Source organism: Chelmon rostratus, chromosome 5 (assembly GCF_017976325.1).
Source record: "Chelmon rostratus isolate fCheRos1 chromosome 5, fCheRos1.pri, whole genome shotgun sequence".
Taxonomy (NCBI): Eukaryota; Metazoa; Chordata; class Actinopteri; order Chaetodontiformes; family Chaetodontidae; genus Chelmon; species Chelmon rostratus.
In genome coordinates, this window is record NC_055662.1 from 23495101 (window position 1) to 23513208 (window position 18108).

Here is an 18108-nt window from a genome sequence, read left to right on the forward strand (position 1 = left end):
TGTAAGTACGTTTTATGAAACAGAGTACCTGACTATTTTTTTTTGTTTATTTGTTGATATGCATATATGTACACATACACACACGTGTAAAGATATATGCATACGTGATTCTTTTTATCCACACACAATACAATTTATGCATAGTTCCCCAACGAAAAAGACCCCCGGATCCCTTCCCAACCAACACCCACCCTCCCAAACCCCCATTACAACACCCCGCCGGTTTATATAATGTCAATATGTATAGCACACACACACACTCAGCAAAATAAAAGAAAATTAAAAAAAAGGAAAAGAAATTACAAACATATTTTTGAAAAGGGCTGTCCCTTTTCTTTCCTTCAGCGTTAAAGAGATAAGAGGAGGGAGGCCGTGGGGTTGGGTGGTGAGTGACTCGTGATATCGAGTGAGAGGAGGAAGAGGAGGGAGTTGACTTGGGGGGCGTCGTAACGCTGCGTTGTCGGGGGCTCGGGGCAACTCGGGGCACTGCCGGGGGAGAGGACAGAGCTATCATGTGGCCCATCCTTCTGACAGACGCACCCGTTTGATGGAGGGGCTCTCGCGCTCGTCCAGGGCGGGCCGGGCCAGTCCCAGAGGTGAGTGGAACTCATTCCTGTGCTCATCGCGGTCGCTGCCCTCGTGGGAGCTGCTACAACTGCTCAGGCTATCAACAGGGGAGCGTCCCGAGTCCTGGCGGGACGAGGGGTTCTGGGGAGGCGGTACCCCGCCACCGTAGCCCCCCGGTGTGCTGCTGGTGCGATCTCTAGGAGGAGAAACAGGTTCGGACTTGATGTGCAGGCTTTGAGCAGAGGGCAGGGAGAGATTTGAACCCTGACATAAGTGAGAGCTAGAGCAATTTCTGTAGGAAGGAAAGGAAACGCAAGGGGTTACAGACTTACAGAGCAAGAATTTAAAGTGATTTTTAAGTCAGTCTGTCACACATGCATGCAAGCACGCACACACACACACACACACGCTGACTGACGCACTCATTAAAACAGGGAGGTGTCATATTTGTGCTGGACCTTGCAAACGAAGGTTGAAAACAGTGAAGGCCTCTCAGTGCCTCAAAAAATAATCCCTTGTGCTAATTTACGTTACATCATGCATCCACACAACACCTCAGATTAAGTTCAGCGCACTCACCCTAGCTGGCCGAGGGCCGAATGCTGCATATTCTGAAGGTGTTGCTGTTGCCACCCGCTCATCGAGCCGAGGTGAAGGGAGCTGCCGCTGTTGAAGCCAGACAGGGAGGACAGGTCTGCGCTATTCAGGGAATACTCTGCGTACAAACACACGGGGGGGAGGAAGAGGCAGAGGCAGATCAGAGCTCGTTCAGAGAAGTTCAAACAAAGTTGCAAGGAGAATTCAGCTCTGATAAATGCTGCTGTGTTGTGACATGAAGGTCTTCTCTGCCATTTGGTGTGGCAATAGCACCCTCTGCTGTCAGATCGTTGTATAACACTTCAAATGTGGAAGAAGATTTCAAAAGCAAGACACACTTGAAATGAGTCAAATTAGAATTTATACTGATGCACAACATCTGAACCCAAACTTTTTTTGCTGATATATTTGCACAGAGTAACTGGAATATTAAATTTCATGTATACACGTATGTATGCGGTACATACCGGTACCATAAGAAGTCGAGATGGCCGATGGGTATCCGCCCATGCCTTGTCCTGGTAGAGTTGGAGTTGCTACTGATACCACTGGGGTGGCCAATGACTGAGCAGACTGAGAGTTGTTTATTCTCTGGTTCTGTGACAGACGAAGAGAAGACAGAGAGCAAAAGAGATGGGAGAGGCTTGAGAACATGCAATCAACTCTCAGACAAAACAAACAAAAAACTGCAATAAACCAAGAAAGTTTTTTTTTTCATTTCTTTCTTTCACTCAACAGATGCTGAGAGAATGAATGTGATGCCAACTTCTGGGGAAATTAATCACTTGACATGCGGCACGGCTGAACCCTGCCAACCCTATCATTTACCACCCTTTCCGAGGGCCCACTGTCGCTATAGTAACGCCATCGGTCTCCACAGCAACGCATGGGTAGCGACGGCAAGGGAGAGGCTCTTTACTGTAGCAGAGGGGAGGGTTTGGCAGAAAAGCGTGGAGGTTTGATGCAAAATGAAATTGTTGCCCTTCATTTGTACAATCTGAGTAATAAAAGCCGTGAGTTGTGCGTGTGCAGCACAAGACTGCACGCCGGCGAAAAGATAAAAGGAAGGAAGGGAGGAGCGGGTACAGACAGGCTGAGGCAGAAAGGAGGCCAGGCTGCTTTTGCAGCGGCACACCACTGGATGGCACTATGTGCCCTCACAAAACGCCACGCGAGGTGACGCTGGAGCCCTCAGCAGAGTCAGCAACAATAAAGGTGAAAGTTTCTCCTGAGTATGGACCGCTTTTCTCCAAAACGCTGCACCTCGCCCTAATAATCTCAGCAAAAATGCAACGCAAATGAAGAGTTTAGACTCAGGTGGCTGCTACAAGGCACGCTACTGTTTCGAGAACTAACCGGTTCCTGACTGAAAACCCTTTCAAGTTTCAGACTTTTAAGGTTGCTGTTTTCTAAATTTGAGTGGCAGTCCGACTTACCAACAGCAGATCGACATCCTCAGACTGACAGCATTAAAAGGGGAGGGTAATAAATTCAAATTAGTGAGTGAGAATATAGTAGTGGTGTGGATCTGGGGATGGGGCTGTTGCAGGACTGACCCTGACGGAAACAGAGCTACTGTGAAAAGAGGATGCTGAGAACTATTTTTACTGACTGAACACACCTTGTTCGAGAGACAGGAGAAGGAACTATCAGGGCCTATAAGCACCAAACGCACACAGACACAGCAGAGGGAATATATCTGGCAGCATATCAGACGTGGGCCACAGGTACATTTTAAAGACGGGTGTTTATTTAAGAAGACACATTCGAAAACAACAGAAATGTCATGTGCCTAAAGTCAAGCTTATCACGAACATAACCTCATCAGCCCAAGTCTGATATGAAGAGATGAAAGCCGCAGCGAGGACATGAAAGGAAATAAACAATAGCAAACAAACCCTCCGCAGAAAACAAAGACGCCCCCCCCTCCCTCCACAGATTGGGAGATACACAGTAGGGAATGGGGCTGGGGAGAAGAGGAATTACGACATGAAACGAGGGATAGAAGGATTACTCACGATGGAGGGCATGTTGTTCTTGGCACCAGGAGGGATGAGCACACGTAGGTCAGGTTTGCGGTTGTTCATGCCCAAGTTCATGGGTGGGGGAGACTTAGCCTGCATGTTCTTGTTCATGCCACCTGGAGAGACCAGCAGGCCTGGCGAGTTGCGGTGGTTCCCGTATCCATTTCCTAAGAGGGCAAAGGAGAAAGAGGCAGAGAAATATTGAAGATTGTGGTATTCTTGAACGGTACTCGAGCCAAAAACACAGCTACATGCTATCAAACCCGTTTGAAAAGTTGAATGAGTCTTGGTAACCCTGTTGTCCATGATGGTGCAGCTACACACCGGTCACACACATACTGTTTTTGCCTTGGTGATCACCGCCGTTTGCTTGGCCGCCACACAGCGAGGGCATCCTTGAGAGGACCTCGCCCTCCACCTCTGTCACAGTCAGTTACGGCTACATGTGCACTGCAACAGCCAGTGAATCGTGTAAAAACATCTAATTACGGGTAGCGAGACCACAGAGGGATGGGGCCCATCATTTGGCCATCAGAGTTAAACACGTGTGGTTCTTCCAGACAAAGACCCTGCCTTGGGGTTACCACCAGATCTGCGTTCGCTTAAGTACGGAGGGCCAAGTGCAGCACCCGTTTCCTCCTCAAAAACCGGTGGGGCGAAATCCCAGCAACATCATTAAAAAAAAAAAAAAAAAACTGAGAGTGGAGCATTCTTGCAAGCAACATAGTCTTTGTTTCTAACCCAATCCCACAGGCTGTTTTTCCCCTTACTTCTCCTTCCTTCTTCCAAGGGGTAGAACACAGGGCACTGTGTGGACGTTCCCACTTGAAAGACGGGCAGGAATTATACGTTAGACATAAATGAATTTCCTAATCATATACTCCAGGGGAAAATGAGTCGCAGATGTCTTCCTGGGCAATTTCCCTCGCTGATCTTTGTTTAATTTGAGAGCGAGGTTTTTGTTGTTTGGAAATGAAAAGTCTCAAAAGCTCAATCTGAACAATCTGAAGAGTAAACGGCCGCTAGCGGTGAGAGAAAATGAGGCCGCCTGACAGAGGAGGAGGAAAACAGTGTGTGCGGCTGCTGCTACGTGCGTGCGTCCGCGCCTCTGCTAGCGTGCGTGATGTGCGAGCTCGTAGAAGTCGATGTTAGCAACACAGACTTTGTATGTTTTACAGTATGCAGTTTTGCACGAGCACGACTCCATACAAGCGCCCACTTTCCGTCACAGTGAGCGTACATAACCACAGCGTGACTTGAGACTCCGCGAAGGCGTGCCGTACGACTGCTTATGCACGAGCCGCGCGTATGGATGCACGTGTGTGTTTTGTATTGGACCCTCTTAGTTCCAGTGTCAATCTCACATTAGCAAAGAGGCAGCTGCCTCTTCAGTTTTCCCGCTCTCTCATTCTCATGGCTGGGCCTTTGTGAGGTTGAGTGGGTGCATGTGGAGACAGATGAATGAGACCTCACACACACATAAAACACACACACACACCACACAGACACACACTTTGGTAAATAACCCAGCAGGAAGTACATCAGTGTTTCTGTACAGATGAATAATAAAAAAAAAAAAAGCGAGTGAGCTATAGAGAGACATTAATACACACTTTGGTCAAGATGACATGGACTTCTTCATCTTGGTGACAGTTAATCAGACATCTGTGTATCGCCACCCCGTGGAGATGGCGGCGGTCCAGTCAATTATCTGCTAGATGACTATGATCATGAGTGGCATAGGCCAGTCCTTAAGCACTTCAAAAGTAAAATCATTAGCTAATTAAGCTAATGAAGGAAGAACTGCGACTCAAACCTTTCAGCTCTGGAGCTAGATCAACCTGATTTTGGGACAGTTGCGTTCAATGGCGAGATCGTTCTTTCTCCTTAACGCGACTATGAGCCGCGGCGCAGGCTGCCGTCAGGCGTTTAGAGGAAGTACCAAAAGAGATGCAGGCCAGCCAGGGGTCTGTTTCGCTGCTGTGTAAAAGTCACACATAGAGACTGACGTCTGATCTGATCTTCAGATAAACAACTTTTTGCTATTTCTGAGTTGCAGACAACTGAGGTCATAGCTGAAAGCCTGCAATCAGTCTCTATAGGTGCCATGGTTGCAAGTACACATCCATGTGTTTGACAAAGCCCCCCCCAGAGTGTTCGGTTTCTCTCTCTCTCTCTCTCTCTCTCTATCTCTCTCTCTCTCACACACACACACACACACACACACACACACACAAAGGAGCGGTGTGGTTAAACTCATACATTTTACTGTTACTGAACAAAATTCTGATGTCCTGTTGTGGTCTAACAGGCGCTCTATTCCCCATACACACACACACTCTTCCGTTGCGGTTTGGCCAAATGTGCATTCAACCCCGAATTCTCCAACTGAACTAAGGTGTCACACTCGCGCTTACAACTTGTACAGTTGGTGTGAGGTGCTGCTGAGACTGAAACACACATTGTTTGATCCCTGACTTGTCGTCACTTCTTGCACGCATCCTTTTTAGCTTGCGTTTCTGTGCGATTTTGACCGGTGATGTCTCAAAGACGTACCCTGTATGTAGCTCATTTGAGGGGGTAACTGGTGTGCGATCAAGGTGAGACGTGCCACTAGTTTCTCGTTAATTCCTCACAGCGCTTTGGCGAGCCTAGTGCTGATCGGAGCATAGATGACAGCTACATAATTGCAGAAATGGAGGTGAGAGGTTTCTGAAGGTGGGGCCTCGGTCCGGAGCCCCCTTCATCAGCTCTTTCTCCCTTTTCACTCACATTCTGTCTCTTTCCTCACCTCGTGCTCTCTCCCAGCCAGCAACAGAGTTGACAGATTGAACACATACTGGATATAAATGAGCAAACGTACACATGCACGCACACACTTCGCACAATATTTCCACAGAGCGAGACGTGATGACTCAGCTTTTCAGTAACGTGCCCTATTTACACTGGACTGGAATTACCTGGGGACCTCGTGTGATTTAGACTTTACCCCCACGTCTGAGTTTCATGCATTTCAGGCCAAATCTCAAGAATTATCTCCAGATTTGACTGAATGGTGCATCTTCATGCTAGTGCTGCAATGAACCTCCCAAGTTTGCATTTTCTGCACGAGAAGCCGAGCGCATGTTACGTTTGGAGTTTGAGGTGATGAAAACACTGTTGCTAAGCAACTAACAACAAAAATGACTTGTTCCCTTTTAAAAATTGTGTGTGATTTTGTTGTCGCAACTTCATTAACTATTAATAGCACGCAGCAGAGTAACTCTCACAGGTTGTGAGACTGACATGGCAGTTCACATTAACTTAAAATCTTCCGAAGACGTGCGTTCGGAGGTAATCTGAGGTGAAGTCTAACTTTACAAACTGACGACATGGCAGACTTTCACAGAGTTAAGACATAAACGACTTCTGCAATCCGTCCAAACTACGGGAGCATCCCGGATAATGTTAATTCCATGTGAACTGGGCTTTAAAAGCTCTCATTTTCTCTCTTTACAGACAGTGGAAACATCTGAGGCACAAAGGAGGTGTTGTGTTTATGTGCATGTCTGAGCCACACACACACACACACACACACACACATGCACGAGGCCCCTCCTCTGTCACTTAGGCCACGCCACTTTAGACACTCACCCACGGGCCAGACAGCTACTTGTACAATCAGCTTATCAAAACTCACGGTGAGGAGAGGAGGAACATTAAAACAGGCTTTGTGGTGCCACAGAGGCTGGGCCACCTCACACTGAGTCACTTAGAGGAACATCATTAAAATGGCTGACCAAGTTCACAGAACACTTCCATCTGTGTTCCCCCACTATTTCTACTTTGCACGCATGCTTCCACCATCAGTGGATATTCATCACTGGGGTTTCCCCCCCACACGCTCTTTCTCTCTCCTCCTAGACGAGATTTAAGAGAGCTTTGAATGGAATCTTTTAGCTCCCACATGACTCTCGCTCCACGTCGTGTTTTTCGCCGCTGCTGAGCGACACACAGCTCTCACAGAGCGCCTCTGTTCCTCCGGCGCGGTGACACAAAGGCTACATTTGAAGCATGTTCTGCAGCACGCCGTCGACGGAACGCACGCCACAACAAACGACCCTGTTGTGTGTGTGATGAGTGACCAGACAGAGGAACCAGGCGTTGACCCCTTGTGATGGAGCCCCAGGGGCCAGACAAGGCTGGCCAGCTGTGCCCCACCGACCCCCACCCCCCATTTTTACACTCTGCACTGTACGTCGAGGCTGTAAAATTTAACCCCTTAAAAAGGGGTCTCTTTGCCATAAACTTGGGCCTGATATGCCCTCAGGGACAAACCCATTGACACACAGAAGCTAACACATACGATTCCTCACACATGTTCCTCAAACACGGGTTGCTCCGCTCTCCGCGGGGTCATTACGCCGCGGTGAGCCACTCCAAACGCTGAATTAATTTAGTCGCAGACATATGATAGCAGTTACTCTGAAGCGAGTCTGTGTGGCGCAACAAGTTGATCCAAATGGGAGCTATGGGTGTTGTCATTTTGAATTTACATCCTGGAGGCGGCAGGAAGAAAGACGGAGATACAGAGAGAATTCAGCTGTACATTCACAAGCCCAGCGTCTCTCCTGACTGCCTGTCAGTCAATCAGCCGCCTCAGTATATAGTGCAATTTATTTCTGTTTCCCCCCCACTTGTTCTACCGTTTTATAGCTGAATGCAGGCAGGATGTGTCACAGCCCCAGCACCGGGCAAACATTCCCAGATGAACTCCATGACCACTAACATCAACACATCATGGACAAAATCTCCGCTTGGGTTTGGGTTACTATTAGTCATGCATTTTATGGCCCAGAGTGGGTGAGTGGGTGCCATGGATGTGTGTGTGTGTGTGTGTGGGTGTATGTGTGTGTGTTTGCAGTGTTAGTGTGTGAGACGAGGAGACCGTTCTTACCAGCACTGGTGCCTGCGCCAGTGGTGAGGTCAGCACCCATGAGGCCACCTGAAAGATGAAAGAGAGAGGAGAGCAAAAGAGAGAAAACCATTAGAGGATAGACACCCACGTAACATCCACCCTGCCTGCTGTCTCTTACCTCGCTGGCCTTTCAGAAGCTAACTCAATTTAATCACAATCCACCGTGTGTGTGTGTGTGTGTCAGCGCATCAAACGTGTACTGATACCAGAAGTAATACTACTTCCCACTCAAACCCTAACGCTCTGAGCAACTGGACGCCGCGAGTGGATACATTAAGCGGCCGTCCAAGAAAAATGACACATTATTATTTTTAAGCCATATGAGGTGGAAGAGTGGGAGGGTCCAGAACGTGTGTGGTTTGGTGTGGATGCTGCAAGCGCCAAAACTCATATTTAGTTTGTGCTGGCGCTTCTAGCATCCAGTTGTAATGACAGGGTGAGGGTGTGGGCAGCAGCCTTCAGACCAGAGGGACAGAAAAAGGACTTTGGACAACAATAACAAACCAACAGGCCTGATTTGCTTATGTCACCAGCAGCTCAATGCCTATACATAGGGCCAGACATCCCATGTGTAGAACCTCACACTAAATCAAGGCGACTGCGGGCTGGGCTTTAATATGATATTAAATCATCAACTTGCTTTGAACAAAATCCTGAGCAGGCAATATGTGAATATTTACCAGCAGGGGATGACTTTAGAGTCATTCACTGCCTTTAGGTGGAATATTGCGGGTAGCTGCCATTAAAAAAATGCATTTGATGTGTGTGAGCCTGGCAGACTGCTACACACACAGTTGAGAAGACAGACAGATGGGATAACAGCATGCACATGGGCGCATGAGTGCACGTAAGGCCCTACCTGTATTACCTGCACTGGGGGGTCTGTGAGTAACTCCGGGAGACATGCTGTTTCTCTGTAGACCATGGTGCGCCAGTGGCAACAGGTTGTGGTTGCCTAGGGAACCGCCGGGATGGCTGTAAATGAGATTGTTCTGGTTGCTAACGGGAATGGACACGGGCATGTCATAGTTCGATGGGGGCACGGCCTGCTGAGAAAGAGAGGGAAAAAGAGGGGCAAAGTACGGTTAGATACCAACGAGTGCAGCGAGAGAACGAGCTAAAGCTACGTGATTTAGAGGAAAGGAATGGACTCAGAGAGAGGGAGAAACAGTCAACTGTGTTACTCCAGGAAGCAGCAAACAAAAAGGAAAAAAGACAACTAACAAGAGACAGCCATGCATAGATGAATGGTACAACTGCTTAGAACAAAGACAAAACATACAGGACAGTATGGATGGTGAAAGGGAACACTGCACAGGTATTTTAGGCGCCTAGAAAACTCCTGTCCGAGTTACTCAAATAGCCCTCGAGATGATCTGTGGTCTATCAAGCACAGGTAAGTTATAGGTAAGTTACTAGTATCTTCCTGTCACTGGCATTTGCCATTGGGAAGGCAAAAGTTTGACCCGAGGAAATATTGTGGTGTGGTTCTTGCATTTATATACCCTGAGATGCATTCCCTCTTTATTACATTTAAAGAAATAAGAAGGCTATGGTTTACTGGGAATAAAGCCAATGGCATCCCACTGTTCTAAAAGAGCTAAAGATAATTCAGTCTGTCTTCACCTCACAAAAAAAAAAAAGCCGGCAGTATTTCTTGCAAAAGTAGCTTCAAGACCAGAGAACTAAATGCAATTAGGGGTAATTTATTTTACTGTCACACGGAGCTAATGCAAAGTGTTTTTAAGTGGTAGACTCAGATCAGTCAGCAGTCTCATCAGGAGCACGAGCAGAGGTAGCCTGGCCCCAGGCGTCTAGTTTGTCATGTTTATTGTGTCACTTGGCAGAAGGGCTTAACCTTGGGAGTGCCCTGGAAGTGGTTGATCCTGCATGTTAGCTTTAGGAAGGAGAAAATAGGGCCCTAAATTACTGCCATGTGTCTCCGAGCCAGGGAGGGAGCGCATCAGGGGGATCATCGGCCCGGTTTGCGTGGAAGTGGAATATGTGCCTTAGCACTGCTTCATCTTCTTCAGTTTTCTCCCTTTTGCTGATTGTCTTTTCGCAGGCCAAATATTATTTCAAAGTACAAAGACGATTGCTTAAACCATATTTCATTGCGGGCCTTTGCACGTTTTCGCTTTTACTGCAACTTTACACAGGAGTGGGCTAGCCAAAAGCTACGGATGCTTTCTTTTATAACCAGTGAGGGGCTCTCTCTGGTTTTATTTTTGAAGGCTTTCAGTAATTTCTTCCATCTCGGATTCCTTGTCAGAGTTTGTAAACCTCATGACTTCTCTGGGGAGCTGTGTCTGTGCGCGCATTTTACGCGCACCCCATCCCTGGGTGTCAGGGCCCCGCCTGCGAGCTGTCCTTTAACCGGTGCCATCCTTCCTGTTTTCACTCATCTTCCTCTTCCGCCTCTCCCCGCAGTCCCCTCAACAGTCCCCTGCAATCCAGAGGCCCAGTGCTTGGCAGCCACCCTGACCACACGCTGAACTGCCACTTGTTGTGTGCAGAGTCCCCCCCTAACACCACCGCTGCTGATCCACCCCCATCCCCACCCAGCGCCGAACCCAAACCCACTCCACCCCGCCACGCCACCCCAGCTCACCAACCCCTGCGCTGCTTCTAACCACATCTCCCCCTGCTCCACGCGGCTCAGACACTACTGTTCTTCTCTGAATGATCTACCATGGAATTATCTCTTTCTCTGTCAGGCTACAGCACTAACCGTTCCAACATGGTGCTTTCTGAATGAAGGGCAGGCTCAGTTTACATAGAAAGCAGCCTTTATTTTGAGGTTTCTAGCGGCTGGTTGTACATTAGATTCTCCTGCAAAATTAACACTATTTAATATAAATCCTGCAACTTTGCGTCCATTAACAAAGACGCTTTATTAAAGCTGCACAAGATTTTGCCTTCAACTATTTCAGCAAGGACGAGAGATAATTAAGTTTTCGGAGGTATTACGAGATTTGCTCAAGAGTGTTTGAATGTCTGCTGCTGTTTCATTGCCACAGCGTCTGTCCTTGTTGTTGCGGGTGACTGAGCGCTGTGTTTCGGTGCAGGAAAAGGAAAAGCACATGCAGACCGCACCTCCCCTGAGAGCCAGGCGAGGCATTATGGGTAACGGGTTCATGGAGGGAACCCAGTGAGGTTAAAATTTGTCATGAGAGAAAGTCTGCAATTACTACAGCAAAGATGCCTGCTAGTTATGGTTACAGTTATGTCAAATTAGAGGACCGCTCCTCAACTGTAATCAAGCAGAATCAAAGAACTGCCATTTATTTCACTGTAAGTATACAATCTAATCTCACTGTAGTCGGGCTTTCACTCTCACTTTGAGTGTTTAGTCTGGTGGCAAACAATGGTGGTTAGCTAGGTTAGCTCAACAGTTACCGGCCAGGCAGCGTTTGTTAGCCTGCTGAGGGTGCAACGTAGCATCAACCCAGTACTTACAGGTATCTTATGAGTTTTAATCATGTGATCAAACTCCTCGTTAATCTGTTTGTATTTCTCCTCAGTGCGTGGGGTGAGGATGAGAGCAGACTCGAGCTCCGGGCTCTCGCCGCCTTTGTTCTCCTTCTTGCTCAACGCCTGCCAGGTCCCACGACCAGAGGGATGGACGGAGGGAGACACGGACGAAGGGACGGAGGGATGGGTGGTAGGGACAGATGACGAAAACGAGGACGAGGTGACAGAAAGCAGAGGGGAGGGGGAAAGGGGAAAGAAAAGAAAGAGAGGTGAGAGGAAGGTTCGGGGTTCAACGGGAGGTACTTACACACAGTCTCTGTCTGCTGATCATCAGATCAATGTCCTCGTTTATTTTCCTGTACTTGTCCTCGGACTCGGGGCTGTGGCCGACCGAGTCGTCTGCGTCGGGGTCTGGGCTGTCACAGCCGTTTAGGCCCTTCTTTCTCAATGTCTGCAAACAGAGCAGTTGCACAATATAGTTGAAGGGCTTTTGGGGTTAGGGAACAGCAACCCAGGTGAACAGCTTGAGGGGGACAAATGGTGATGAACTGTGAGGAGGCAACTTTTAGAATCGATCCTGACAAAAGTCCAATCAGAGAGGATTTCTTTAACAGAAGCATATCTGGATATATTTTAAATGAATGCATTTCCAAAGCAAACATGAGTCTGTTTCTGAGACCTTTAACCTTTTGCATGAATCGTTTTGGCAGGCTCCATTCTAACCTCCGCGAACGTGAGGTGACACGAGGATACGCTGGCCGCCTTGTGAACAAATAAACATGCAGCTAAACACTCGAGATGGCACAAAGGATTTAATCGCATCCAATAACAAGACACAACAAATGATCAAACTCTTGACCAAAACGACAAATCACGGGACCCTGAAACCTCATAATTACAGAGGAAAAGGAAAAGTCATAAAAGTAAAACACAATTTTATAACCATAATCATCAGTGGGTCATGAAATAGAATTAAAACAGCAGTGGTGCTCGAGTTCATGACTGCGGTGTGTGTGTGCTATTGAGTGCGGCAGTTTCTGTTTTGGCCACCTGATGGCCACCTGCCCCCATCAGAGTGGCCGGAGAACAGCGGCCGGGCAGGAAAGTGCACTCCCCACCCGCTCACCACTCCCTCCGAGTGGAGGGGAGGCACAAAGGGAGCGCAAGAGGGAGAGAGAGCTGCCTCCGTCCTTTTTTTTAGATATTGTTGACAGCCACAACAACGGGGGCACGTTTCAGAGCGCGTTACCGCGTGCGATAGCACCGGGGTGCGCTTGCTCGAGCGAGCAGGCGTGCACCGTCAGGCGCTGTGTTCATTTGCCTCGCAAAGTGAGAGACAAAGACAGAGCAGAAGAGAAGAAAAGTACAGTAGCTGACAGTTAGAGATCTCATCAAAGGCCTCCCCCCTCCTCCTCTCCTCTCCACCCCCCCCCCCCCCCCCCCCCCTCAGTCTCTCTCTCACCACCCAACTCCCCTTTCCCTCACTCCTCCTGGCTTTAATAAAGGGAGATTAGTCTACAGGAGGAATATCACGGGCCTGCTCCTGCCTGTGCAGTCGTCGCTTCACACTGCGCTCTCCTACTTTCATCTGAAGCTCCATATCAGACAGACGTAATTAAATTTACTTTAGCACACCCTGTATTTGATGCTGATCAAGTGTGTGTGCCTCTCTCTGTACATGTGGTGTGTGTGTGTGTGTGTGTGTGTGTGTGTGTGTGTGTGTGGGAGGGGGAAGAGGGGAATGAGTCTGTGTTTGTGTGTGCATGTGTGGGTGTGTGAGAGTGGGTGTTAGCGTCGAGAGAAGAAAAAAAAGAGAGAGGGAGGGAGGCTGAGCAGGAGAAGGGAGGGAGATAGATGCTGAGATAAGTTAATCTCGGTGAACTTCTTCCTCTCATTTGTTTGTCTCCGTCAGCGCTCGCTCACGGAAGAGATACGGGCGCGAGCTGCTCCATCACAACCGGCAGCAGAAGTGACAGGGAGCGATCTGCCTGTTTAGAAAACAAATAACAATCCAGTCATCTCTCATGTCAGCACAACAAAGGCCTGTTTTGAGTGTGGTTTTAGTGAACTTAGAGGGCCTCTTTTGTGCGCGCGATAACTGTTTGATTCCTGAGGCGTCTCGTGGCGAGGCAGCTACTGTAAGCGTGTCAACATTTGCTGGCTCTCCTCGTCTCTCTCTGAATCCTCACTTGGCCCCCAGAGTGGAAATCTGGAATTCTGAATTTGAAAGCGTCTCTCACATCTTTGACAGTCTTCAGGAAATCGCACCAAGCAAATCAAGCAAGGCGATGCAGGAGATCTGACTTCCAACAGACCTACAGTGAATCAGGCACTCTTGCTCTATCTGAGGTGGATGAGTCAAAAGAACAAAGGGGTTGCAGAGGTTTAGCATGCTGTCTTTCTTGGCAAAGGCACGAGATGTAAAAACTTCTCGCTGCCTCTTTTGTGCAGTTTCGTTCTGGCCTTGGCGATGCATCATATCGAGCTGACAGGAGCTGAACCGCTGGCCTTTTCCGTTCACATGAGAATGCGCGCAAGAAAAAGAACAACTTTTCTTCCTACTTGCACAGCTTTCCACCACCTACCGCCGCAGAGTGCGCGAGAGATTCACTTCCATTCTGGGAAGAGCAGCGGCGGGGCGTCGCTGGGAGAGGAGAGCGAGGGCTGGGGTAAAGGTGACACCCATATGGGGCAACTGAGCTGGTGGTCTGGCAGGGGGTTGGGCAATGGGTGCGTTGGGTGTTGATGGGGTGCAGGCAGCCAGGGCGGGAGTGTTATATGACTATGAAGCATGTGGCCCAGGCTTAGCTTTCCAGCAGGGCTCAGCACATTGAGGGTGTGGTACAAGGGCAGTATGCTACTCATCCCAGCTATGCCCACCTGTTTAAAGACATCGCACCTGTTGCCAAAGGCTGACACACAGCCCAGCAGCCAATCGGACGGCTGAAAGTGCTCATATAGCCATAGAAGGGCCTCTCACTCCTGCACCCTCGACACCCTGCTGCCTTACTCTCGTCATCCTATATTTCTTCCTCCTCTAATAGCTCATTGCTTTATCTGTGCCCTGAATTTGTTTTGTATTTCATGGCTGTGCTCCACAGAGTCCTCCACTGCTGCTCCAAACGAGACGAGTTATTCAGTGACATCATCACCATATGAGACACATCAAACCATGTATTTCAAAATGACCGAGAGAATAATGATCACTGGAAAAAGAGCCGCTACCCTTCTATTGAAAGAAAGGGGATGAAGAGCCGCTGTGTCTTTGGGGAATATGCTAATAGGACGAGGTTTAAACAAAAACACTTTGGCGCAGTTCACTTGTGCCGAGAATTTTATGCACAAAATTATCATTCCTATATTAAAATGATTCAATGCATCACGTAGCCAGGATTTCCAGAGATACTCATTATTTTACTCTTACAAAATGGCTGCTGGCATAAAAGGAAAACTTTTTGTACAGCATTATTTAAGCCATTTTAATTTTATTGCCTCTATTTACAAAAACGCCATTTTTTGCTATTAATTAATTAATGATTTTTTATTCAGAAAGTTAAACAGTTATTGAAAAAGACTGAAGTTTCCCGCGTTCCTGCTGCAGTTTAACACAACAGAGAAAAACATGTGGAAAAATGGGGGGACGTGAGACACCAGCTCATAAGACTGATGGACAAAGAGGGGAAGACAGAGAACACAAGCTCCGACAATGTGAACAGTCACCAGGTAGGCTGCAGAGAGTGAGTACAGCAAATGCGAGGGAAGGAGGAGAAAAAGTATGACAGAGAGGAAAGACTGCAAAAAAAAAAAAGCTGTGTATGCTTGCTCGGCTCTGTGTCTTTCTCCGTGGCCCCTTTGGAGGCTTGCTCCTAATTAAACTCCTTCTTCATGATGCTCCCTCATGACTCGACTTGTCACAGGGCCTGTGTGAAGCAGGCGCAGCATAGACACGGCGTCCTACATATTTAGACACCCGTCTCATCGGTACCCTTCAGCGCCGTACCCTCGGCTAGGCTGGCCTCGACTGGGCTGGAGCGAGCGAGGCTAAGGGAGGCAACCTCGACCGGACTGAGATAATCAGAGGTTAAGTGAAGCAGGCGTGAGCTACGAGAGATTCACGCCGTTTACTGCTTGCTGTCAATTTTATTTGACTCATCTGGTGTTTCAGCTACAGGAAAAAATGCAGCCCGACTCGTTTCATAGTTTTGGGTGTGGGTGATAACTTCATGTAGCTGTTGAGAAAAACTGTGGAGGGTATTTGGGTGTGAATTCTGGGTGGCCCCAGGGGGTCTGCTAGGGACAGCTGACGCCTGCCCAGAGCTCCTGCCATACCAGGATCCGTCTGCTCGGCATTCTGCCACCCTGCTCACCCTCTCTATCCCTCTATCCGTCTTTCTGCCCCCATCTTTCTGTCTCAGTCTGCTGCTCAGTCTGTCTCTGTCTCCCTACTTCTGTCCTCCTCCCTGAATTTTCTGCAGAACTGCCACATCTCAACAGAAGCTGAGTCAAAACAGTGTTGGCTCGATGGCCGCATCTTTCTGATAGACGAGCTGATGGGTTGTGTTTGGAAGAAGTTTCACTGCTGACCATTCCCCTCTGCAGTTATCTTGGCAGTGGCTGGAGGGTACGACACATTCAATATTGTGTTTATGGCTATTGGCGACAGCCGGGCCGATGAATGTTTCTCAATGTCTTCAACCCGACGTCTGACAGCATCAGTGAAAAAACCGTCGACAAAAACAGCCAGTTTATAATAGGCCTTTTATATCTTTGCCAACACTGTATGGTCTTCAGAATACACATACTATTGTAAGCAAAACCAAGACTTATGAAAGAAGACAGTATAGTGCAAGGGAACAAAGACTTTTCCCCAATAAATGCAGCAGTTTATGGTTTTGCAGTACATTTCAGCAGTCGGTGGAAAACAAGTCGCTGACAGACGAGCACAATATAAAAGCATTAATAACTGTGCCACTTATGGTTAATCATGTTTGCTGTGCTGTTAAAATATAATAAAATGGTACTGGAATAAACAGCTTTGCCTGGCAGGGTCTCAGCCTCTGTTTGTCACAATGTTAAAAATGGTAGAGAACAGATTGATTCACTCTGACTATCAGAGATATTCCTTGAAGACATGACAGTATGCAAATTGTACAGACCTTCCCTCAGAATGTGTGAGAATTCGTGTAGGCTGAGTGTGACCACAGGGCGCACCTACAGTATGCACCGCAGTCTTTTCAGTAACTGGTTTCGGACCCAAAAATGAACCGCAATTTAATTTAAAAGGGCTTCCAAATAATCTTCAAGAAAATGTCAGCTGAAGCTAGAGGCTACGATAATTAAAGAGGCTTTTTTTAAATTCGCACAATGTGCAAAAGTCTGAACGGAATATGGCAGGTTTAACCTAAAAAATATCCACTACCCTAACTTACAGAGCTGAGATTTAGATGGGGATTGTTTTGGGGGGGGGGGGGGGGGGGGAGGCAAAAAGAAGAACAGTTTGAAAAGCCACAGGACAACAGGGAGCTGCCTCGCTTTTACCAATTGACAAACTCAATTTTGTCAGCGCAGATTGGTAAGGAGCAGTGCGGCTCAGTGTCAGTAGGGGTGAGGCAGCGGGGAGGAACGTTGTCCCTTCCCATCACAAGTAACAAGATGGAGGTGGTCATGAAGTGGACCCGCTGTGGATTAAGACCCCCCAGCACCGCTGCACAATAAGCACACTCAGGGTGGCCTTGCTCGCGGCAGGGATGGGCTAATAGTATGTTTGAAATGTGCTCTCATTCCCCTTATTTCTATTTCTTTTTCTGTCTGCCTGGCTCATTCTTACTTGCTCTCGTTCTTGCCCCCCCCTCACTCTCTCTGTCTCTCTCGCTCACTCTTTCTTTCTCTCTGCTTTTCAGAGTGGAGGGAACATCAGAGGGATCAGGCTGGCTTAGCTTATTGGAAGCAGATGGCAGACCAAAGGCAAGAAGGCCACAGTTTCATGAAGCGTGGTTTGAACATGCCAGGACCATGTCGAGGGGCATGCCCATGGATGATGGCTACATGGTGTGTGTGCGTGCGTGTATGCGTGTGAGTTAGCATTTGGGGGGGAGACGGTTAATTTTGTAGGTTACCAATCTGAGGAATGGGACCCCAAGTCACAGTCTGTCCCTGCCTGTTTTTTTTTTCAGTCATCATCTGTGCATCCCTATGCGCTGGTTGAGACGACGCATCAATGACTTTTCAGTGATTTGGTGGCTTTGAAGCCCCTTACTCCTGGTGCCCTGCTGCACTATAATCAGGAATCAAAGGCTGGCGCCTGGGATCCATCATCCCTGGGCAAAGTGGTCGTGTGTTCAGTAATAACGATGGCTAACGGTGTAATTACTAGCTGTCAGGGGATTACTAGATTGACTAAACATTTTAAAAAAGGGAGTGAGAAGAAGAGCAAAAAAATAGAGAAAAGCGTTGAGAGGAAGTGAGACGGGCAGAGAGCAAGACAGAAAG

The 18108-nt window shown here is 48.1% G+C and overlaps 1 protein-coding gene across 14 annotated transcripts in view; it reads right to left on the reverse strand.

Annotated features, from left to right (window-relative positions):
* Positions 1–207: 207 nt before the first annotated feature.
* mef2cb (myocyte enhancer factor 2cb) overlaps positions 208–18108 on the reverse strand; it is a 68066-nt gene continuing 50165 nt past the window's right edge. For 2 of the 14 annotated variants that reach the window (XM_041938038.1, XM_041938037.1), the window contains 7 exons: positions 11927–12070; positions 9005–9194; positions 8125–8172; positions 3183–3355; positions 1632–1761; positions 1147–1282; positions 208–859 (listed from right to left, as the gene is read on the reverse strand). In XM_041938038.1, coding sequence (XP_041793972.1) covers positions 511–859; positions 1147–1282; positions 1632–1761; positions 3183–3355; positions 8125–8172; positions 9005–9194; positions 11927–12070 — 1170 coding nt within the window. In that variant the 3' untranslated portion in view covers positions 208–510. Of the gene's footprint in view, positions 860–1146; positions 1283–1631; positions 1762–3182; positions 3356–8124; positions 8173–9004; positions 9195–11604; positions 11743–11926; positions 12071–18108 lie in introns of all 14 variants that reach the window. The other 12 variants (XM_041938051.1, XM_041938046.1, XM_041938049.1 and 9 more) reach the window with 12 other exon arrangements.